General features: G+C 50.7%; 8 protein-coding genes across 8 annotated transcripts; 4 read left to right on the forward strand and 4 right to left on the reverse strand.

The window, feature by feature from the left end:
- Positions 1 to 2,445: 2,445 nt before the first annotated feature.
- N7473_005272 (uncharacterized protein) lies at positions 2,446 to 3,238 on the forward strand (the record flags this gene model as incomplete). Its single annotated transcript, XM_057151212.1, has 2 exons — positions 2,446 to 2,683; positions 2,811 to 3,238. Coding segments are annotated over 2 exons (666 nt in total), but the record flags the coding sequence as incomplete, so codon positions are not given.
- A 739-nt stretch (positions 3,239 to 3,977) lies between these two features.
- N7473_005273 (methylisocitrate lyase ICL2) lies at positions 3,978 to 6,412 on the forward strand. Its single transcript, XM_057151213.1, has 6 exons — positions 3,978 to 4,652; positions 4,721 to 5,009; positions 5,068 to 5,480; positions 5,530 to 5,953; positions 6,006 to 6,259; positions 6,322 to 6,412. Exons 1-6 carry the CDS (start codon positions 4,250 to 4,252, stop codon positions 6,327 to 6,329), a joined length of 1,791 nt encoding a protein of 596 aa, XP_057009018.1. The 5' UTR covers positions 3,978 to 4,249; the 3' UTR covers positions 6,330 to 6,412.
- A 526-nt stretch (positions 6,413 to 6,938) lies between these two features.
- On the forward strand, positions 6,939 to 7,511 carry N7473_005274 (uncharacterized protein; the record flags this gene model as incomplete). The annotated part of the gene is made up of 2 exons (XM_057151214.1): positions 6,939 to 7,166; positions 7,194 to 7,511. The coding sequence occupies 2 exons, from the start codon at positions 6,939 to 6,941 to the stop codon at positions 7,509 to 7,511; spliced, it is 546 nt and encodes a 181-aa protein (XP_057009019.1).
- Positions 7,512 to 7,582: 71 nt separating this feature from the next.
- On the reverse strand, positions 7,583 to 7,922 carry N7473_005275 (uncharacterized protein; the record flags this gene model as incomplete). The annotated part of the gene is made up of 2 exons (XM_057151215.1): positions 7,583 to 7,774; positions 7,839 to 7,922. 2 exons carry the CDS (start codon positions 7,920 to 7,922, stop codon positions 7,583 to 7,585), a joined length of 276 nt encoding a protein of 91 aa, XP_057009020.1.
- A 249-nt stretch (positions 7,923 to 8,171) lies between these two features.
- Positions 8,172 to 9,940, reverse strand: N7473_005276 (glycoside hydrolase family 72 protein; the record flags this gene model as incomplete). Its single annotated transcript, XM_057151216.1, has 4 exons — positions 8,172 to 9,637; positions 9,690 to 9,715; positions 9,768 to 9,805; positions 9,863 to 9,940. The coding sequence occupies 4 exons, from the start codon at positions 9,938 to 9,940 to the stop codon at positions 8,172 to 8,174; spliced, it is 1,608 nt and encodes a 535-aa protein (XP_057009021.1).
- Positions 9,941 to 10,648: 708 nt separating this feature from the next.
- On the reverse strand, positions 10,649 to 12,430 carry N7473_005277 (uncharacterized protein; the record flags this gene model as incomplete). Its single annotated transcript, XM_057151217.1, has 3 exons — positions 10,649 to 11,446; positions 11,508 to 12,260; positions 12,311 to 12,430. 3 exons carry the CDS (start codon positions 12,428 to 12,430, stop codon positions 10,649 to 10,651), a joined length of 1,671 nt encoding a protein of 556 aa, XP_057009022.1.
- A 620-nt stretch (positions 12,431 to 13,050) lies between these two features.
- N7473_005278 (uncharacterized protein) lies at positions 13,051 to 13,917 on the reverse strand (the record flags this gene model as incomplete). Its single annotated transcript, XM_057151218.1, has 2 exons — positions 13,051 to 13,806; positions 13,876 to 13,917. The coding sequence occupies 2 exons, from the start codon at positions 13,915 to 13,917 to the stop codon at positions 13,051 to 13,053; spliced, it is 798 nt and encodes a 265-aa protein (XP_057009023.1).
- A 661-nt stretch (positions 13,918 to 14,578) lies between these two features.
- N7473_005279 (type I polyketide synthase) lies at positions 14,579 to 22,527 on the forward strand (the record flags this gene model as incomplete). The annotated part of the gene is made up of 5 exons (XM_057151219.1): positions 14,579 to 15,252; positions 15,319 to 16,490; positions 16,550 to 21,186; positions 21,262 to 21,582; positions 21,646 to 22,527. The coding sequence occupies 5 exons, from the start codon at positions 14,579 to 14,581 to the stop codon at positions 22,525 to 22,527; spliced, it is 7,686 nt and encodes a 2,561-aa protein (XP_057009024.1).
- Positions 22,528 to 22,561: the final 34 nt, after the last annotated feature.

A 22,561-nucleotide genomic window follows, 5' to 3' on the forward strand; every position in this document is an offset into this window, starting at 1 on the left:
GAGTAGATATTGATGATAGGATGATAGGATGATAGGGAAGCACGGCAGCCAAGAGCCGGGAGGTACGGGGAGGAGACGATGATAAGGCGCATCCACTGTGCATCTGCGGGGGTGAACTTTTTTTGGGTTTCTCTCTGCCGTTTGCCGTTTGCCGATCTTTGGAGAACCCCTGCAAGGAATTGGCTGGCTGAGGGGTCAATCTTGGATGTTGGAAATTGCTTTGCTGTATGTGGATGAGATTGCAGTAGTTGTTGGACAGGCAGCAAGTTAGAGAGATGGAAAGACGAGGACAATGTTGACTGCCATCTTATCTCTATCAACAACCACGATGAGATCGGTATAGACGGTATAGACGAGTGATGTGTTCACGCATACATGCGACCGCTTGCTCGTGCGGGGGAACCTAGAAGTTGACCCAACCCAACTTGACATTCGGAGTCCTTTTCTTCGGTTGATCATTGGCCGTGGATCAGTCTGGGTCCGTGCTCAAGGGGCTGGAACAGGCCCGATATCATCCAGAACGGACCTCGTGACCAACTATATGTACAACTCGAGAACTTTAAGATCTCAAGGCATAAAGGGATCGAGCAAAAGTCCCGCTATTACACCGTAAAGTAAGTAGAAATTATGCTCTCTCTCTTTCTCTTTCATTTACTTGAATATTATGAATCTCTGATGCACCGGTAGTAACCAAGGAAGCCGCCCACTTTCCGGTACATGAGTCAAGAATGTGGAGATGCCATGTCAGATCTCGGTCGACGTGCGGGGAAAAACCCTAAACCATCGGATGCGCTACATTTGAGCCGAACCTCTTTCATCAATGATCTTTATCATGCTTATGCAGAAGCACCAACGCTGGATGAAAGTGAATGGTCCCTTTTTCCAAGCAAAACATCGAAAATTTACTCGAAATCAAAGCCGCGGAAATTCGCATGAACCGCGCCCTGTAGATGTACAAGACACTGACGCTTGCTCGAGAGAAAAGTCTCCCAGAATTTCAATGTAGTTCAAAAGACCAAATTAATCCTCTCTTTCGAAAGGTCTTTCCAAATGTCTTTTCGAACCATCTTTCTAGATAGCTCTAGTAACGTACTTCAATCTATCTTTGATTGTCTTATATTCTTGATCAGCAACATAATATAGAAAGGTCTGACTATAAAAACAAGGTGATTACTTAATCAAAGGTTTGAAAAGGGTGGCAGAGGAGCAAAGCCCTCAATATGATTGCCGGTCAGGCTCCGGAAACTGGTTAAAAACCATTCACTGCCGCGTCAATGAACTGTGGTGGTTGCATATCCCGTTCAAAAAAAGCGAAATTAAGTGAAGGCTGGCGTAAAGGCACTCGAAGAAGGCCATCCAGCCTCAAGGGTATGTATCAATTGGATGACACAGAAATCTGTGGAAAGGTATGACCTGCTGAATGAATAACCTCCGTGTCATAACTATGAGACTGAATCAGGATTGCTGTTAGAAACATGGTGTTTTTGGAGCGATTGGCTGAGTACTGCATTCAGCTGGCTCTATATGGGCTGACCAACTGGTCACAAAGGTCTTCGAGGTACCAAAAACCCTCTATGTCTCTTCTAATAATGAAACACACACACCCGCTACCGCGGTAGAGTTTCAACCGGCAACCAGCGAAAGATACCCTTACATCCTGACAACTCCTCGGGGTGTTGTCCGAAGTTACAGAGTTGTATACTGCACCAATGGCTATACTGGGCATTTACTTCCCAACTTCCGCGGAGTGATAATCCAACGAAGGGAACCATGACGGTGCAAGATGTTGCATGCGGGTTACAGAGACTTAGCCTGGAGGGGTCTTTACAACGTCTCATCTCGCACTGAGATAGAGCACAAATATTGATTCAATGTGAATAATATGCGTGGATCTAGCACTCAATACACTTTTTGATAACTCTGAAACGCCATTTTTCCGGATGCTCTACGAGCTCCATGCTCATATTTGCCTGTAACACGATACGAAATCTGATACCTCGACAAAAGACCCATGGAAGAAGCCTGGAGACACCTCTCGAAAGGGCGGTGCCTTGCAGACTGGTGATTACTTTTGTTCTTGGTATCTCATAGCCAGCACCCATAGAGCCACCAACCTCGATGTTTGCTTCTCGGCGCCTACCCTTTTGGGTAGTCAAAAATCAAGATCACCACCACGTCTGCCTTCACACTCTTCTGCCTCACAGTCTCCCATTCAACCAACGGCTCTGCCTTCATCTTCATGCCTGTTTGTCTCCCCCACAGAAGAAGGAGGCACCAACATGCCGATTGCCTGCCTTCTCGGGGGCCCTGGAGTATAAAAATCCATCCACCAGTCCCTCCCTTTTTCCCTTCCTTCTCCAAATTTATCGAAATGTCTGACGCCACCTCCAACATTCCTCCTTCCTTCTCCCGTGCTGATATCCAGCTGCTGGTCAGCGGATACAGCCGGGGGGCCTCCATCAATGGGGGCGAGTTGGCCTTTTCTCCCGCATGCTGGGGCTGGTCCCCAATTATAATCATACCGACAAGTCGATCGCTGTGGTGGCGTGGGAGCTCACCGAGCTCATGGGGCACGTGGTCTGCGTCGTCGACCCGTGCTCCGCCACGCCTTGGTTCCTGCGCATAGTCCTGATGCCGGACTTCCTCTTCTTGGGCCTACACTGGGCCGGTACCGATGTACCTGGTAAGTCTTGTCTCTCTCATCTTACCTTGGCCTGTCATCATGATTTATCTGATATCAACATCACCTTCACCTTCATCTACTATCATTCGTCTGAACTATACCAACATCATCTCTCTCGTCAATACAGTTTCTTCCCTCGGTACATACTACCACTTCCTTGTGGCTGCCATCAGTCAACGGCCCTTGGCAACAGGGGCTATGGCATGCTACCCACTCCCATTCAACACGGAGTGGCTCAACCTCTTCTGCGCACTCGAAGCGCATCTGGGCGGTAAGGCTGGAGACATCGACCACCTTCCGCCCAGCATGTCATCAATCCCTGCTGCCGCCGCCGCCGCCGCCGCCAACGTCCCCGACGCCACGGCCGTGTCAAGCTTCGCGCCGGCCGTCGCCGCCTTGGACGTCGACATGGAGGAGGTTGAGGAGGAAACTGGGGTGGTCGGTGGAGTTATGGGTTCGGGTTCGGGGGTCGCCGGGGGTTCCGCTGGGGGTTCTGTTGGTGGTTCTGTTGGGGGGGGGGCATTGCCCCAATTGTCACCAGGGACGGCCGGGTGATCACCCCGCAGTGGTCGGCGTCTTTCCCGCCACGGCCGGGTGGTCCCTGAAAGGGTTAAGGGGGCTTCGCGTTGGGAGAGGAGAGAGAGGTGGGGGGGGGTTGTTTGAGTTCAGGGCGGGCTGGTCACTCTGTTTTCATCGGGATGTCCCTCAAAACAATTGATTATCCCGCAGATTTCTGCGCGGTGTTGCTTTGAGGGATCAGTGTTGTTCATTCCTTCATGGTTTTCAATATGTAGTCTGTTCCAGTCTGTATTTTCTGGACTTGGTATAGAATGTAGGAGAGTGCTCATGACATGCAACTATCTTCTCAGTAAGATTTGCAGGGCAGCTCGAGGTTCTGATTGACTTGGTTGATGTAGGCATGTTAGTTAGGCGTCGATTTGCGGGCAGTTCAACCACGGCCGAACACCTGAACTAGACTTAACATTCCACATTTATCCTTACTGGAAATTCTCTGAAACCATTCAATCCCCGAGTATCGGCCATTTGAGGATATGGTTGTTGATATTACACAAGTAATGCTTAGAGAGGTTGTGATGTAGATACTAGATTGATGTAGATTGATGCCAAGCTTTTCCTCGGGCCGCCAGCCTCGGCCAGCCGGAGATTTCTTAGTCACCTCTAATGCCGACCCACTGGGCTTGATTCAATCTATGAAATGGACAATGATGAGCTCGCAGTGCTGATCAAGTCTGTCAGAGTGCATCCTCCGATACTTCCAAGAATAACTTATGATCCATGAGGCAAAAAGACTGTACTACCTCAACTTCCGCAACAGCCGTTCTCGCCGCGAGTCCCGACCATTCACAGACGAGAACCTCGCAGACTGTGCTTAGTCAAGTGGCGGTTCTCGGAGGCGTGGGGAAACCCCAGGATTGAGGATTACCTCACGGCCCGAGGTTGAGCGTGCACTAAACAACACCCCCATCTTTTAAATCGGCCCTCCTTTCCCTCTTCCCTCTCCCCAACTCGGCCCACATAGATTCGCCGAATTCAATCACTCGCACAATGTTTCGTTCGATCCCGCGACGACTCCCACGGCAGCTTCCCCTTGCAACTGCGCCAAAACGCCTCGTCTTGCGCTCGTTCACGTGCGGTTACCCTCGGATGTCATCACCGCCCGCCGTACACCCGCCCGTGTCCACGACCCTGCCCTCCGACGCATACCAGCTGCTGTCTACAGCAGACAAGGCCGGTCCTGCCGAAGATGCGCTGTATGAGCAGCAGGTGCGCGATGTGGAAGCTTGGTGGAACTCGCCTCGCTACGAAGGTATCAAGCGGCCCTATTCCGCCGAGGATGTTGTGAGCAAGCGCGGCTCGCTGCAGCAGACATATCCTAGCTCGCTGATGGCGCGGAAATTGTTCAATTTGCTGAATGAGCGGGCGGCAGCTGGGGAGCCTGTACACACGAGTGAGTATAATTGAATATTTTGCTTTGCGAGTCTGCTTCGATCGAGCTAACGATTGTTATGCGACTAGTGGGTGCCATTGACCCCGTCCAGATGACCCAGCAAGCTCCCAACCAGGAGATTCTTTACATTTCCGGATGGGCATGCTCATCGCTATTGACCACTACCAACGAGGTCTCGCCTGATTTCGGAGACTACCCTTACAACACCGTGCCAAACCAGGTACAGCGTCTGTTCAAGGCGCAGCAAATGCACGATCGGAAGCAGTGGGATGTGCGACGAAAGTTGACTGCCGAGCAGCGCAAGGATACCCCATATGTTGATTATCTGCGCCCCATCGTTGCAGACGGTGATACCGGGTATGTTTTCCCCCAGCAATGGAACCGAGTTGCAGCACTGACTCGGTCAATCTCACAGACACGGTGGTTTGTCGGCAGTCCTGAAGCTGGCCAAGCTCTTCGCTGAGAATGGTGCCGCAGCTGTGCACTTTGAGGACCAGCTTCATGGTGGTAAGAAGTGCGGCCACCTGGCTGGTAAGGTCCTCGTTCCCATGGGAGAGCACATCAACCGCCTGGTGGCTGCTCGCTTCCAGTGGGACTTGATGGGCTGCGAGAACCTGGTCATTGCTCGTACCGACTCGGAGAGCGGCAAACTGATCAGCAGTGCCATCGACGTTCGCGATCACGAGTTCATCCTCGGTGTGGCAGAGGACGTGGAGCCTCTGGCCGAGACCCTTCAGGCAATGGAACGCGAAGGCGCTTCGCCTGCTGAGATTGACGCATTCGAGTTGAACTGGGTTAAGGAGCACAAGCTTGTTACTTTTGACGAGGGTGCGTCTCCGTCTTGCCTTTATTTATAGACTGAACTAACATTCCCTAGCTGTCGACGCCCACCTTGCCGCCGAGGGCGCCTCCCAGTCCGCTCGTGATGCCTACAAGTCTCACGTCCAGAAGAACCCCGATCTCTCCATCTCCCGCCGTCGTGCCTTGGCCAACGACTACGCCAAATCTCCTGTTGTCTGGTCGTGCGACAGCCCCCGCACACGTGAAGGATACTACCACTACCGCGCCGGATTCCCCGCAGCGACCAAGCGCGCTAAGGAATTCGCCCCGTACGCTGATCTCCTCTGGGTTGAGACCGGAGACCCCAACGTGGAGAAGGCCGGCAATCTCGCCGCCAAGGTGCGAGCCGCCTACCCCGGCAAGAAGCTGGTGTACAACCTTAGCCCGTCATTCAACTGGATGGGCCAGGGCTTCGACGAGGCATCGCTCAAGTCGTTCATATGGGACCTCGCCAAGCACGGGTAAGTACACTATCGCAGCCTTGGACTTGAATTGCTCAAACTAACAAAATAGATTCGTCTTGCAACTCATCTCCCTGGCTGGCCTCCACACCAACGCCACCATCACGACAGAACTCTCGCGTGCGTTCAAGGATGAGGGTATGCTCGCTTATGTCCGCTTGGTCCAGTCCCGCGAGAAGGAGATGGGTGTCGATGTTCTCACTCACCAGAAGTGGAGCGGTGCTCCCTACATCGATGGTATCCTGGGTGCTATCCAGAGTGGGAGCAGCAGCAGCAAGAGTATGGGTGAGGGTAACACGGAGAAGGGTGCGTTCTTTTTTTCTGGTTTCTTGTGACTGGGGTGAAATATGCTAACTTGCGCTTTTTAGGTTTCTAAATTGCTTTTGGAAAAAATGCACGTAATGATTTGCGATATACTATAGATGAGCTTGCATGCAAAATGATCATATTTTCCACCCCATATTTGTCTTATGACCTACAAAAGTACTGACATTGCGTCGACTCTATCTACTCTCGCGATTAGCGTCAGTGGGAAGGTCCAAGACGAGGAGTGAGCCTGTAGCCAGGCCTCACTTCCAATGGAAGAAGCAGAATCGACTGAAGAACGATCCAAACGGCATTGACAGGGTGTCTTGGTGTTTCGGCTTCGCTTACTCCGGAGTACAGCCCCAGGCCCCCAACACTAACGCACAGTACAGAGCACTAGAGTAGCGCTGCAACGTCTTGTGCATTAGTGATCTTGGCTATAGCAGGGCATTGAGCGGAGTGGCCAGCGAGAGCTCGGCATGTTGATAGCGGCACTTGGGCGGCTCGGCGATCCAGGGTGTTGATCTCCCGCCAGCCTCAATCTTGGCCACGGTGATATAATGAGTTTCCCCTGATTCCTGCACGCCCCAGGCCTTGTTCGGGCCTCCCGGTATAAGCTAAAGCTGCTTTTTGCACCCCGAATGACCGCGGTGAGCTCTCGAGTTACTCTCCCCGCGACATGCCTTCTTCCCTAGCGAGCAGCTGGATGCTCGCCACCTGCCTCGGGGCCACGATGGCACACGCATCAGGCGTGCTCGAGACAGACCTCCTCTTCCCCCGCAACAAGACCTATGCGCCCACCGAATGGTTCCCCGTAGTCTTCGGGGTCCAGAACCCCGAGCTCGCGCCACACGTCGACCTGGACATCTCGTTCACAATCCAGAACGCGAACAACATGAGCGACATCGTGCATTGGCCGACAGAGATCGATTAGATCAACAACACCAACAAAAACCCTTACTACTTCTACGCCTACTTTTCCGACTTCCGCACCCGCGGCCGCTGGCGTGTCGCCTGGAACGTCCACTGGAAGAGCTGCAACGAGTTTGCCCTCTTCAACACCAGCATGCTCCCGCGCGCGAGGATGATTACCAACTTCACGGGCTGGTCGACCTGGTTCACGATCGAGGAAGACGGGGCACCAGCCGATATCGTCGCGGACACGGCGAGGGACTCCTGCCCCGACGAATTCGCCGTCCCCATCATTGTGACTAACCACACCATTCGGGTCCCCGCGGGTGGAATGATCTAACGGCCGCGAGTGTGCGGTGGTGAATCCCTCACCCACGCCGAGGCCCTTCCCTGATCCTTGTCGCATTCATGTCAGCGAGGCCGTGGTCGAGAGTATGGAGGCCTCGTGGCGAGCGAGGTTGTGCAAAAGCGCGAATCCTCCTGATGACTGCCCCTGTGAATGAGAATGCGGCACAGGACTTGGTAGTTGTTGGACTGTCGTGTTTCCTGGCAGTCTTTGGGGCCGTTGGCTTCCTTCTCGCGCCGTTTTGAGCTGGTGCTTTCCTGTGAAATATTTCTGTTTGCATCTTAGAACCAATGTAAATCCTCTGGTAGGAAACTGACCCACAGCATGGAAGGCAATGATGTCTGGGGGAATGACATCCTCTTGATCTGCCTTCTCTGACAGGGAGCCAAAGGCAAGATGTTGCATGTTTTTGGGCACATTCCTTCACCATTGATATCATCTCGTGTGGCAATGTAGGTAGGTACTAAAACATATATGATATTTCTTTCCGGACGATGTGTCTCGTTGGTATCTTATATGTTCAGTGTTCTCAATTGAGGCAAGCAAACTCTGTCCATTTGTTTCTACTAAGATTACAGGATAGATTCTCAAAATTCAGCTCTCCCTGATTTAAAATCATATTTCACCTCGACTCGGCATACACCTACAAATATCTTAAAGGGCGACCATCAGCGAGCCCATCACAGCAGCCGCAACGAAGGAGGCCAACGCAAACCAGCTGTTCACATAAACAGCGGCGGGGCTAACCATATGGGAAGCAGCTCCCTTCGAAGTAGACGTGCTAGCAGCACCTCCACCGGAGGCAGCAGTGCCTGTTCCAGCGCTACCACCAGCCTGACTGACAAGGGTCTTGCAGTCTCCCGATGCAGCCTGCGCAGACTGAATCTTGGCCGCACCGTTGAAGTTACATGCATCCTTGGCCTTGTTCTGGCTCTGGTAGTAGGCATTGAATGCAACCGAAAGCTGATCCTTGCTCTTGCAGACACTGTAGGCACCGTATTTTCCGCTAGTAGCGTTATGTGCGATGCCGTCGCAGATATGCGCGCCATACCCACAGACTTCTCCGAAAAGAGTGCCGTAGTCCTTCGAGTCCACCGAGTCACTGACTACACAAGAAAGAGTGCTCACCACGCAGGAGCAGAGCTGCTGGTCCGGAGTTGGTGGGAGAGGGCTAGATTTCGCCAGCCAGTTCTCGCCGTCAACTGTGGGGCATGCGCGGGGGGTGTTGGTAGGAGAGTAGCTGGCGCTGTTGATTCCGGTGGCAGTCGCGCTCTGAATCTCCTTGGAATAGTAGCTGAAGTCAACTTCAGTAGCCACGGAGCTACCGCTCACGGAGACGAGTCCATAGTCATTGTCGGTCTCGAAGTACATGTAAACGATACCGCCGCTCCAGACGTCGTTCATCTGGGGACCGAAAAGCACGGGCACATCGGTGAACTTGCGAGGCTTCACGGTATTGCAACCATACTCCGAGAAGAAAACTGGAATTGAGTAGTTGCTGTACTCATTGGTGCGGTCTTGATATCCCGAAGACTGGAAAGTCTGGTCTCCACACCACTCATAGATATTGTAGCCAAAGAAATCAATTGCGCTAGACTGATCTCCGCAGTTGAGATAGCTGGACACGGATGTCCGGATATCCTCCTGGTCGGTTGTGGCATAACCGAGAGCTAGTGTATCCCGATATCCTTTGCTCTTAATGTAGGACTTCATATCTCTGGCTGCGGCCTTGACGAAGGCTGCGGCATTCGTCTGGTTGGGCTTGTTGATAACCTCGTTACCAACAAAGAAGCCAATAACGTTATCGTACTTCTCGAAAGCGTCGATCACGCTTGTATACCGTTCGTACTCGTCGACCGTCCAGACGGGGGAGTTTTCCTCGATCGACACGTCGGGTGAAGCCAGATCAGTGATAACGTAGATACCGGCATCAGCCAATTGCTGCATGCAGGCATCATGGTTCTTCGAGGGGTCAACCGTGTAGGTTCGGATAACATTCGTCCGCAGCTGGGTTAGGTAGGGAATATCACGCGAGCAGCTGGTGGCATCGGCGAGGGGATCGGTGTAGCCCGTGGTGCTGGACTGGCCAGTTCCATTGGATCCTCCGCCATTGTAGTTCTCTGGGTAGACTGTCAGTACTGAGAATGGGATAGACGGGGGCAATCGAGTTACCCTGATAGGCTATGCCTCGGAGGTAGCTATTCACTGGGTTAATAATGAGGTCATTGGATGGGCATAAGGAATTCTCACAATTCAGTTCCATTGTTGGCATAGAAGAACTTGGAGCCCTGTGAGATATTCGGGTTAGCGACCTATTCTTCTTTCTGGATAGTCGAAGCGCCTACCTTGATGACGACGTTTGGGACACTAGCAAGAGCCCCTCCGGCCAGCAAGGAAGCCGCCGCAAAAGCAGTCAACTTCATGGTATTTGAACGAGTGTGGGGGTGTGAAATTCAGCGAAAGTGTGGAGGAAAGAGGCAAGCAGAAGGCCAGGAGGTGCTCAGGGAACACAGCCTGGTTTAAAGCGCCAGGCAACATTCAAAACGATGCAACGCGATGAAAGAACGTGGCCCGTAAGCGAAACCCATGCTAGCTCAGTCCAATAATTGTCTCACTCTATCGCCTCTTCGTTATTGGAAGCAACCGGAAGCGACGGCTCGAGCGTCCAGTCTATGAGCCTCCACGAACTGCCAAGTGGGGCTCGTCTTACACCTTGAACACCCTGACTGGAGGGTCTGCTTCAATGAGGCTAGCGTTGGTCTATTTATTGATTAGCGTGCCTAACCGGGTAATTAGAAAGAGCTTAGCCTTGTTGTTCCAGTCATGTAACCATGGAATCTTGAGGGGAAATCGGTCAGGATTAAAACGGTTTACGGCAAACGCATTCCGAGAATCAATAGCTTAGACTGATGTTGAATGAATGATCTGTGGTGTTTATAGATAGACCACGATCTCAGAATATATCTGAGCATTCATTCATTGCATTTCTTCAACCAATGCCATACCCAAATCTACTTGAACGTTCGGAACTAGGTAGAGGAAACAAATTCGTTAAATTCAGACTAATTCTATGAATGAGAGCGCCAAAATTGTTTATACACGAAATCAAGAACCAGCTTCATGTTCGCTTTTCAGACAACTCGATGCAACTCGACGGCATTCTCAGATTTATCTTGAATTGAGTGCACCGTCAAGTTCGACACGGATCTCCCGTCCGCAATTGATGGGGTTGGAGGGTTCGAGTCTAGTCGTAGCAGTTCCAGATGATGATCAGACTCCAGAGGCTGATCCATGTTTGCTTGGGGTACGAAAAAGGTAGTGGCCAGACCAAGACCAGCCAAGCAAGTAAGTGCGATGAACACTCCCCGGAGACCATGCACATAAGATTGCATAATAACTTCGGCTTGCTCAGTGCCAGCAGAAAGGCCCTCCGAGGGTCCAATGTGAGATGATATGTCCTGTGCTTTCTGTGCAGGGAAGCCGTGGTCTTTCAAATAATCAGCCATGACATTCTCCAGCGTAGTCGACCCGACCACCACTCCAACAGCGTATCCCATAGTACGGAAGAACGTGTAGAGAGTGGCGGCATATGCAACGTTCTTAGCTGGCACGACAGCTTGTGCAGCAAACAAAATGCTGTTGAACAGAATTCCATGTCCAAGTCCCAGAAGGACCATGGCCCCAATCCAGAAGCCCTTCTTTGTATTTTCGTCCAGAAGGCAGAGGAGACCAGTCGCAACAGCTGCCACAACCCAGCCTTTCCATTGGGCCCATTTGTACTTCCCGAACTTTGATATCAGCATGGCAGTTATCAGACCTGATGGAACCATTGTCGCAGAAAGTGCCAGAATTTCAGTTCCAGTCTTGGTCGGAGAAAGTTTCTGCACTGCCTCAAGGTAGAACGTGATATAGTAGAGAACGCCGAACATCTGAAGTAGCAGACTCGTTAGAAATCCCCTGAGCGTCCAATATAGATATTGAATAACTTACTGAAATTCCTTGGATCAGCGAGGACAAGTATACGGCAATCGACGCACGACTTTTGAGGACAGATAAAGGCAAGAACGGCCAGCGAGCCCCGTAACACTCCCATAGGATGGTACAGACTATACCGACGGCCCCTAGACAAAGGGGAAGCAACGTACGGTAGTTGTTCCAATTGTAGAGAGTACCACCCCAAGATAAACCCATCAAAAAGCTGACCATGCTCGATGTGAAAAAGAACGACCCAAGCCAATCGATATGCCGGTAGCTTTCGCGAGTCACCTTCATCTTCCGGAGGGCGAAGAAGAGCGCAATGAAAGCGATCAAACAGAATGGGAAGTTCACGTAAAATACCCAGCGCCAGCCTCCATGATTTGCAGCATGTTGAGTAAAGAGACCTCCCATCACGGGGCCAATGATAATACCGATGGCTGAGAATAACTGAACGTAGGCGGTATACTTCGGCCTCTCACGCAGGGGAAATAAATCGGTCATCACAATCATCGGTAGAGGGATGAGGCCACCACCACCGATTCCTTGTATTGTCCGACCGGCTAAAATTGTTGCCATGTTCTGGGCAACTGATCCGACAACTGAACCGATCGCGAACAAAGTGATCGAAGAGAGAAGGATGAATCGACGGCCATATACATCGGAGAGGGCGCACAGGAAAGGTTGAAGGGCTGCACACGGCAGTAGATAGGCTGTTCCTACCCAAAATGTATCGGTCGCATTTCCATGTAAGTCTTTGGCTATAGTCTGGATCTTGTTAGCCGGAAGGCTCAAGTTGATCAAGGAACACTTCTTACTGGCAAAACTGGAGGGAACACGGTCGAATCGAAGGCGCTCAGAAAGCTCACGATTGACAGCGAAATTATCACAACCAGCCTGTGTCGACCGACATGTCCACCAGGCACTTTGGAGTCCATAGTGAGTGTACTAGGTCGACAATCGAGTATGATGCCGAACGAGGGCCAAAAGGCAGTACTTTCTCGCGACAGATGTTAGCAGATTTGACGGTCGCCATCTGCCCCTAGCTAAGTGACCTGCTTGTGACTTTTGGTGGAGTTTCTCATTTCAGCATTTCTGAAAACTTTCAAGCGCATACTTCTACTCTGCCTATCAAGATCTGAGACGATCCCACCATGTTAGCCCCTAGTGCAGGGGGTTTGCCACTACACTATGCCGCCCAGCAAGGGATGGGGGCGGGGAAAATCATGGGAGATCCTGCCAGGCACCAACAAGTGAGATGTAGGACAAAAGTGATGATCATGCTTGGTAGAACTCTTATTGGGAAGAATGCGGAGAACCGAGCTGATAGGTCAGATACCATTTAGAAGCCCCCTTGCTGAGGAACTTCTCCTGCCGCGCGGACGGGTAATGGTTCCTGACATTAGAACGCGAGTTTCAAACCTCAAGAATGTTTTCGCGGCTGGTTGTTACTATAGACTGTTTCTATGCTGTAATAATCTAGGGGTGGTTTGGCTATGATCGCTGTAAACTATCAAGGTAGGCCGCACCACCCTCACCCCTATCTGACTAGTATACATCACAAATTCGCCACCATAGTACGGATTATCTTTGAAATCTCCGTCACAGTTTGCGCGTCGCGAGGGATAATGTGACCGCCGCCATGATCAAACAAGTCTGCCGTGTCTGGATCACAGACATTGTATAGCGCCATGACGCCGCTGATCATAGCATCCTGGGATCCCATGATATGGAAGGTTGGGATGGAAATCAACTCGCCATCTTGATCCTGCAGGAGATATCGGCCACTGGTTGAATCCATGGGAGGCATTCCTGACATGAAAACGGCGCATTTGAGTCGTGGAATCCTTCCAGTTGCTTTCTGTCGCTTTGTCTCCTCTACAATGAGGGAGGCCGCAATGCCGGCTCCTTCTGAGAATCCAATAATTCCTTCAATATCGGGATCCTGATCAATATAGTCAAGTAGAGGATCCAGCACAGAGCTTGGATTCCTGTACTTCCATAGGCCGGCAGCATCATAAAACTTCCTTATGGCATCTTCGGGGCTTCCTTCTCGGCCAAGTGTGCGAATTGGATAGGAAGCAACTTTGGGGTCACCGTCAATGAATGTGAAATTGGGAGGTGGACCAAAGAACCCTTCAAATTCGGGTGGCACCGTGACAGGATTTTGACCCTGCGTGTACACGAAGCTGGTTTTATGTTCGTCCTTGTTGAGCTCTGATAAAATTGGCTCTAGAACACTCGCGATCAGTGACACAGTCTCAAAGAATTCGAGGAGGTTCAGCCTAAGCTTACCTAGTTGTACTTCCAATGTCTTTTACTTTCCCATAAGAGGTGCGTTAGTTTGTGGACATCATCGGGTCAAAGAGTGATATGAACTGACTTTGGCATTGCAAAGGCCTCCTGGTAGACAGAAGAACCGCATCGCTTCTTCGTAACCTCAGGATTGGAGTGTAAAGTAGGGCAACAGGCTCGCTGCCGCTCAACTTCGTAGTTTAAGTATATTTCGTCTAGCTCGGAGAAACAGATAAGGGTATCTTGGCTACAACTGCTTGCCAGACCACACCTTGCTTACATCTCAAATACAGGGTCGGATCTATCTTACGCTACTGCTAGCCCTGCAGGGGGTACATACTTTATTTACGCTAGCTCTGCCATGCTTTGATGTGGGACATTAGGACATTACAGTAATTTTTCGCCGGCGTAGGGCGAAGATGTGGCTTATTATCCTCATGCACAGACTGTAGTCCACCGCGTCCCACATACCAATCTTTTACTTCCGCGTCCTAACGTAAAATGCCTGGTCCATGGCCTTTCACCCCCTTCGCCCCCTTCATGGCCTGCCTTGTGTTGTAAATCAGATACAGCTGATGTGTCCGAAAACGCGGCCAGTGACCTTCCCAATGGCGAAAGACCAGTCCCTTTATTCCCCGATCACGACAATCCCTTTCGTGATTTAGTAGTTGGGGTCGCCCTGCCTGCCGACTACTTTTTCCATCTTCAACAACTGCCGGTCCTTTCAAAACATAATTTTGCCTTTCTCTTATTTTGCACATATGGAAAGAAAGGAAATACCCGATACCAAAATGTCGACTGAAGACGGGACCAAACCCGTGCCCATCGCCATTGTGGGAATGGCTTGCAGGCTACCTGGTCAAGTAAGTAGTTTGGAATCATTCTGGGAACTGTGTTCCCGCGGTCGAAGTGGATGGTCAGAGATGCCAAAGAGTCGCTTCAATGCGGCCGGTTTCTACCACCCGAATCCAGACCGCACTGGATGTTTCAACCCTAAGGGTGGTCACTTTCTAGACGAAGATATCGCGTTTTTCGACGCTCCTTTTTTCAATATCACTGTACAGGAAGCGAGATCTCTCGATCCGCAGCAACGACTACTCCTCGAATGTTCATATGAGGCGCTGGAAAATGGTGGAATTACCAAACAATATCTTCAAGGTCGCGATGTCGGTGTTTTTGTTGGCGGATCTCCTTCAGATTACGAAGTCAACAATCTCCGTGATGTCGCGACAATTCCCATGCATCAGACTACAGGATGTGCGACATCTTTGCAATCAAATCGCATCTCATACTACTTTGATTTGAAGGGTCCTAGTATGACTGTGGAAACAGCGTGTTCATCCAGTTTGACTGCCTTGCACCTGGCATGCCAGAGCCTCCGATCCAAAGAATGTTCGACCGCTTTGGTTGGTGGGTGTCATATAAATCTGCTCCCTGATACATTTGCATCTATGTCTCTATCCCGGTAAGTGATGTCTTCACGTAGAAATGAATATTAGCGAAATTCAGAGCTAATCATCCATTTATCTAGGCTTTTCTCCGAGAGCGGAAAGAGTTACCCTTTCGACCAGCAATCCAAGTCGCAGACGGTGAACGGATACGGTCGAGGCGAAGGTGTTGGATGCATAGTACTGAAGCCGCTGCAAGATGCGATTGACGCTGGTGATGCGATCCGAGCGATCATTTTGAACACCGGTGTCAACCAGGATGGTCGAACTCGAGGCATCACCATGCCCAACAGTGCTTCCCAGGAAGAGCTCATTCGCACGGTTTATCAACAGGCACAGATCGATCCCGCCGATACTGGTTATGTCGAAGCACATGGAACGGGCACCACGGTTGGCGATCCAGCCGAAGCACGCGCGCTATCTGCTGTTCTCTGTAATGGAAAGAATCGGAAAAGCCCGCTCTTGATAGGCTCTGTGAAATCGAACGTTGGACATTGTGAGGGAGCGAGTGGAATTGTCGCTGTGATCAAGACCGCTTTGATGTTGGAGAGAGGATTCATTCTACCCAACTGTGGTGTGACCGAGCCGAACGACGAGATCCCGATGAAAGACTGGAACCTCAAGGTTGATACTCCTAGGAATACAAACCATAGCCAAGCCACTAATTTTCTCTATCAGGTCCCCAAAAAGGTCGTCCCGTGGCCGAGAGGTAAAGAATATGCCAGCGTCAATAACTTCGGGTATGGAGGCACCAACGCTCACGTTATCATGGGCAAACCACCTGCGGTTCAAGCATCGAATACAACGTCCGAGACGCCATTGCAAAATGGATTGGTCAATCAAATGAAAGAGCGGCATGCGGCACGCTACGTATACGCAATTTCAGGACCCAACAAAAGAGCCGTCGGAGCTCTGGCTAAGAATGTGGCCACGTACCTCGAGAAACACCCCGACGCATTTGACGCTTTCGTGATGAGCAACTTAGCTTATACTCTTGGCCAGAGGCGTAGCTTATTCCCTTGGAGAACGGCCGTCTCTGCTTCCACGAGCAAAGAATTGATCGCCCTCCTATCTGCCGACTTGGAACCAGTCAATGTTTCGGATGACCCTTCCATCTCCCTTGTTTTCACCGGCCAGGGTGCGCAGTGGTATGGAATGGGTCGAGAACTCCTGGAAGCTTCACCCGTCTTTTTGGGAGCCATGAAGGTTGTGGATAAGGTTCTGAACACTCTGAAAAGTGGATTTTCTATCATCGGTAAGTGATTGACATGAAGGGGATGTAGGTAATCACAGACTTAGCTAACTTTGCACAAGATGAACTCCAAAAGGACGCATCCAATAGCTCCCTGTATGAACCATATCTGAGTCAACCTGCCTGCACTGCTCTCCAGATTGCACTAGTCGACCTTCTTCGCTCCTGGGGTGTCTCTTCAACTTCGGTCATTGGTCATTCTAGTGGAGAAATTGCCGCTGCCTACGCCGCTGGCATTCTCACAACTGAACAGTGTGTACGCATTGCGTATGCTCGTGGCGCGGCAGCACAAGCTCTCAAGGATGATCCGCTTCAAACGGAAGGAATGATGATGGTTGCTGGTGCTAGCCCCGCACGACTGCAGCCATTCATTGATGAGGTAACTGGCGGACGTGCAGTGATTGCATGCATCAACAGTGAATCGAGTGTGACTATTTCTGGTGACGCGACTTCAATTACCAAGCTGGACTCGGTTTTGAGCCAACAAAATATTTTCACTCGAACACTCCGCACTGGTGTCGCGTATCACTCTCATCACATGAAGAAGATTGCTGGCAGCTATAGGAAGTTTATGGGCAAGGTTGTGCCCCAGGACTCAACAATCCCATTCCATTCGACCGTCCGCGGACAGGTTCTTGACCCTTCTTTCTTGACTGAAGACTACTGGATTGAGAACCTCACTTCACCGGTTCTATTCTCGCAAGGTCTACAGAGTTTAGTTTCAGAAAGCAACCTTCATGCCAGCAAAAGAAACCATCTCCTGGTTGAGATTGGACCTCATCCCGCCTTACAATCTCCCTGTCAAAGTATCACTAGGCAGGCGGCAACAGATGTCAACTTCCAATATCTGCCTAGCATCAAGCGCAACGAAAACTCCGTTGAAGCAATTCAATCCCTTGCCGGGACGCTGTTTTCTCGGGGTGCTTCGATTGACCTCGGTGCCGTCAATGCCTTTGATGCTTTTGGAAAACATCCACAGCTTCTGACAAACCTGCTCAACTATCCATGGGACCACTCCACCCGTCTTTGGCACGATTCACGCATATCAAACAACTCAAGTCATCCTCAATTCCCGCGCAATGATATCTTGGGTAGCTTCTCTGTGGAAAACATCGATCTTGAACCGCGGTGGAGAAACATCATTCGCGCCGATGATCTACCATGGGTCCGGCAGCACAAGGTGCATGGCAACTCCGTATACCCAATGACAGGTTTCCTAGCTATGGCGGTAGAAGGTGTCGCGCAGTTAGCTCAATTGCAAAACATCCAGCTCGATTGCGTGGAGCTTCGTGATGTCAAGATGCAGCGCATGCTTGTCTTGCCCGATACTTCCCCGGTGGAAGTCATGCTGTCGATGAAGCTACAAAATGGTACATCGATGGCTCATGGAGCCTGGTACGAATTCTGGACTTATTCCTGGGCGGACGGCAGAGGCTGGGACGAACATTGTCACGGTTTCATCATTGCTAGAGGCCCCCAGCAATCAAACCCGGTGACTGAGGCAAAACTTGCCCTTGCTCAAAATCTCTCTGCATTTGCTGAGGAGTGTACGCAGGACCAGAATTTGCCAGAGATCTACGCCAATATTGCTGCCACTGTGTTGACATATGGTCCGCTTTTCCGTGAATTTTCCCGTCTCGCTCTCAGCGGAGATGGCAAATCGATAGCCAATGCGCGAGTGCCAGATACCAAGAGCTGTATGCCCTTTGGATATGAAACCAGGTGTCTGATACACCCCGTGACACTGGATATGTTCCTTCAGCAGTTCTGGTTCTTCAGCGGATTCGACAAGGCTGGGCCGAACTTTTCCTATCTGGCAGACTCGGTCAAGCACATGCTCATTCCAGTCAATGAGGCCGTTGGTATCGGCACTAGGTTCAAACTCTTCACAACCCAAGATCGCAGGCCGACTCAAGGGGAGAATGTGAGCTACAGTGTTCTTGGAGTCATCGAGGAGACCGGTGAACCTTGGGTGACAGTCAATGGGTTCACTGCGACGCGCATCAATGACGCGTCTGAGGCCTTTGACGCTCATGCGCAAAGATCTGTTTGCTATAAGGAGCATTTTGAGCCATGCTTCGACTTGATGGAGAGTTCCGGGGCGACGCTCCTCCAACATTCAAAGGCCAACTTGAGGTGTTCCGTCGAGCAGATGCGACTCTTGGAACAAGTGTCTCATTACTACATTCGTGCCGCACTAATCAGAATCCCCAAGGAACTTGACAGCTTCCAACCTCACCACAAATTGCTCTATCGATGGATGCAGCGGGTCTGCCCAGAGCATCGTCCTAATACACTCCAACCGCCTCCTAGTGAGACTATTGAGTTGGTTCGCACCATGAACGCGGCCGGACAATTGTCCTGCAAGATTGGCGAGAACCTCCCCCAAATTCTGAAGGGCCGTCAAGAAGCATTGTCTCTCATGGTCGAAGATGATTTGTTGAATCAATACTACGAGAGTCTCGACGGTTACCGTCAAAGCTATCGCAATGCCGTTCTCTGTGTTGAGAAAATGGCCCACCAAAATCCTCACATGGATATTCTTGAGATTGGTGCTGGCACCGGATCAGCAACATTGCCTATCTTGGAAAGCTTTGGTGGCAAGGATGGTAAAAGTGTGCCACGCTTCCACCACTTCAAATACACAGATATTTCCACCGGTTTCTTCGAAAAAGCCAGGGAAAAATTCCACGACTGGGACTCGCTCATGTCCTATCAGAGCCTCGACGTCACGAAAGATCCCATTGATCAAGGATACACGGCTAAGTCATACGATCTGATCATCGCTTGTAACGTTCTGCATGCAACTCCTCGTATTGACGAAACTGTTGCAAATGCACGAAAGCTTTTGAAGCCCGGTGGAAAACTTCTCTTGATTGAAGAGACCATCATGCATCAGCGACTTTTCTTGTTTGCCTGCCTTCCAGGATGGTGGGCCAGTCAAGATGGAAGATATGTCAACGGTCCGCTGTTGTCCCAGAAGGAGTGGGACACAGTTCTCAAAGAGAACGGCTTTTCCGGTGTCGACCTTTGCTTGCAAGACTTCCCCGGTGCGTTCGAAGCATCCAACTGCATGATGATTGCAAGTGCGACTGGGGACCTGACCCCGATACAGCAAGAAGTTGTCGTCGTTGAGCACGGAACACTGACGACTATTCCCACCGGGGCCTTGATGGATGGTCTCAAGGAATTGACTGGCCGGACACCAAGTATGGCATCGCTGGATCAGGTGGATGCAAGCTGCAAAATTTGTGTCTTCATCGGCGAGATCGGTCAAAATCTACTGTCTGAAATGACCAAAGATCTTTTCTCGACAGTCCAACAACTAGTCACCACTGCAAAGGGCGTGCTATGGGTCACTGGTCACAAGGACTCGCCTTCTCAGCAAGCTAACCAGAACATGATTCTCGGTATTGCGCGTACTGTGAGAAACGAAACCGGTTTGCCCTTTGCCACGTTGGACCTTGGCAATCTCGACAACGTCTCTGGCAAGGACACGGTGCGCCATATCAAAAATGTCTTCAAAGTAGTCTTTGATCCATCCTCACAGTCTGTCCTTATGAACGGGGACATGGAATTCACCCTCCACAATGGGGAGATTTGTGTCTCCCGCCTTGTTGAAGATTCTGCGATGAACTTGAGCATGCTCCAGGAATCAGGAAAAGCTCCTCCACAACTCCAGAAGTTCCAGCAAGACGGAAGGCCTTTTGCGCTTAAACTGACTGATGTCGGTGCACTGGATGGATTCCATTTCACAGACGATAACACCAAGAGCACGCCTCTACGAGAAGGTTTCATTGAGATACAGATTTGCTACTCGGGCCTTAATTTCAAAGACATCATGACAGTCATGGGAGAGGTGCCCGGAACAGAGATTGGCGCTGAATGCAGTGGTATTGTGACTGCTGTCGGTGCCGGTGTCCATGACTTGAATGTCGGTGATCAGGTATGCGCTATGTTCAGTGGATGTTTTTCGAATTACATTCACTGTCCTGCGACCAATGCGTGGAAAGTGCCATCCGGTATCCCCTTAAATGTGGCTGCCACTATTCCCGTGACATTCTGTACAGCCTACTACTCCATGGTGGATGTGGCCCGAGTCGAACCTGGAGAGAATGTCTTGATTCACTCTGCTGCTGGAGGCGTTGGACAGGCTGCTATCCTTCTTGCCCAGTCTATCGGTGCCAAGGTATTTGCCACGGTCAGCACGCAAGAGAAGAAGGAATTCCTCAAGAAAACATACGGCTTGAAGGAAGACCAGATCTTTTACAGCCGTGACACAGGTTTCGGACAAGCTATCCGTCATGCGACGCAAGGTCATGGCGTCGATGTGGTTCTTAACTCGCTCAGCGGAGATTTCCTTCGAGTTTCTTTTGAGACATTGGCTCCGTTTGGCCGATTTGTCGAGCTTGGAAAGAGAGATTTTCTGCAAAACTCCCGACTCGAGATGTCTCATTTCTTGAACAATGTCTCCATCTCTTCTGTGGATCTTGTCCTTGTGATGCAACGCAAGCCGAAGCTGTTGAAGAGATTGCTTGGAGATGTATTCCGAGAGTTTGGTGGGGACGTATTTTGCCGACCACCCTGGCCCATCACTTCTTACTCTGTTTCTGACATGGAGCATGCTTTCCGAGAGATGCGGACTGGCCGTCAGATTGGCAAGATCGTCATCGAAATGAAGCCTGATGCATTGGTCAAGGTATGTCTTTTTCTATTTTAATCACTCTCACCCTGTGCCTTTTTAACAGTTTATACTAACGACTTGTGTCACTAGGTTCATCCCCCAACAAGATCTGATACTCTTGTACGCCAAGACGCAACATACGTCGTTGTCGGTGGTAACCGAGGCATCGGCCTCGACATCACCTCCTGGTTAGCGGAGAAGGGAGCCCGACACTTGGTAATCGTGTCACGCTCTGGTCTTGTTGGCGAGGAAGCACAGAACGCGATCATTGGACTCATCAACAAGGGAGTTACAATTAAAGTGTGTCAGTGTGATGTTGGTGCCAAGGAGGAACTCAATGCTCAATTGAAGAGAGCTCTTTTGGGTGTACCACCAGTTCGTGGGGTAATTTACGGTGCCATGATTCTACGTGTAAGTATAAGATTGCCCATCATGATATGGCTGTTTCATTTCCAATCTAACCTTCTTGGCTAGGACGTTCCTTTCGAGAAAATGCAATATGCAGACTATAATGCAGTCGTGCAGACTCGTGTGCAAGGACTTTGGAATGTGCATCACGCGATGAAGTCCATGAATCAGGACCTTGATTTCCTCATCAATCTTTCATCAGTGGCAGGTGTCATTGGAAACCTCACCCAAGCCGCATACGCCGCCACCGGAACGTTCATGGATGGCTTTGCAAAATCCATGAACTCCATTCGTGTGCCGTGTACGACCATTGACCTCGCACCTGTTCGAGATGTTGGATATCTAGCAAAGGACCAAAAGACACAGGACGTGGTCCAAGGTACCTTCGGCGGAATGTGGCTCAATGCTGAAGATATCCACGGTCTTCTTGCCAGTGCTATCAAGGGTGTGATGAGGGTCTCCTGCAACAATCACTGTATCACCGGCCTGGATTCAATCCAGCCAGAGAGCCAGAGTGCTGGACAAGCATGGACTCAAGATCCGCGGTTCTCACAGTTGGTTCGCGCCGCGGCCGTCTCTGCATCTTCAAAACCGGGCGAGCAATCAAATGGTCTTGCATCGGAAAGCCCTGCCAAGACACTACAGCAGGCACAAGACCTCACACAGGCTCAGGATATAATTGCACAAGCTCTTCTCAAGAAGCTATGCAGTCTTCTTATGCTTTCACTGGAGGATGTTGACGTGTCCAAGCCTATCTCGGCCTTTGGTCTGGACTCTCTCGTGGCTATCGAGGTTCGACACTGGATATCGCGTGAATTCGACGCTGGTCTTCAACTCTTGGAAATTCTGGCCAGTGACTCGGTTAGCGGATTGGCCGGGACAATTATGCACAAGTCCAATGTCCTTCCGGAAGGGTTGAAGACTTCGGTCACAAACGGAACTTCCTGAAATGTTTTTGGACAAGACCATATTATCGTTCTCT

Source organism: Penicillium subrubescens (genome assembly GCF_028828155.1).
Source record: "Penicillium subrubescens strain IBT 31985 chromosome Unknown utg000004l_segment0_segment0, whole genome shotgun sequence".
In the NCBI taxonomy this organism is placed as follows: domain Eukaryota; kingdom Fungi; phylum Ascomycota; class Eurotiomycetes; order Eurotiales; family Aspergillaceae; genus Penicillium; species Penicillium subrubescens.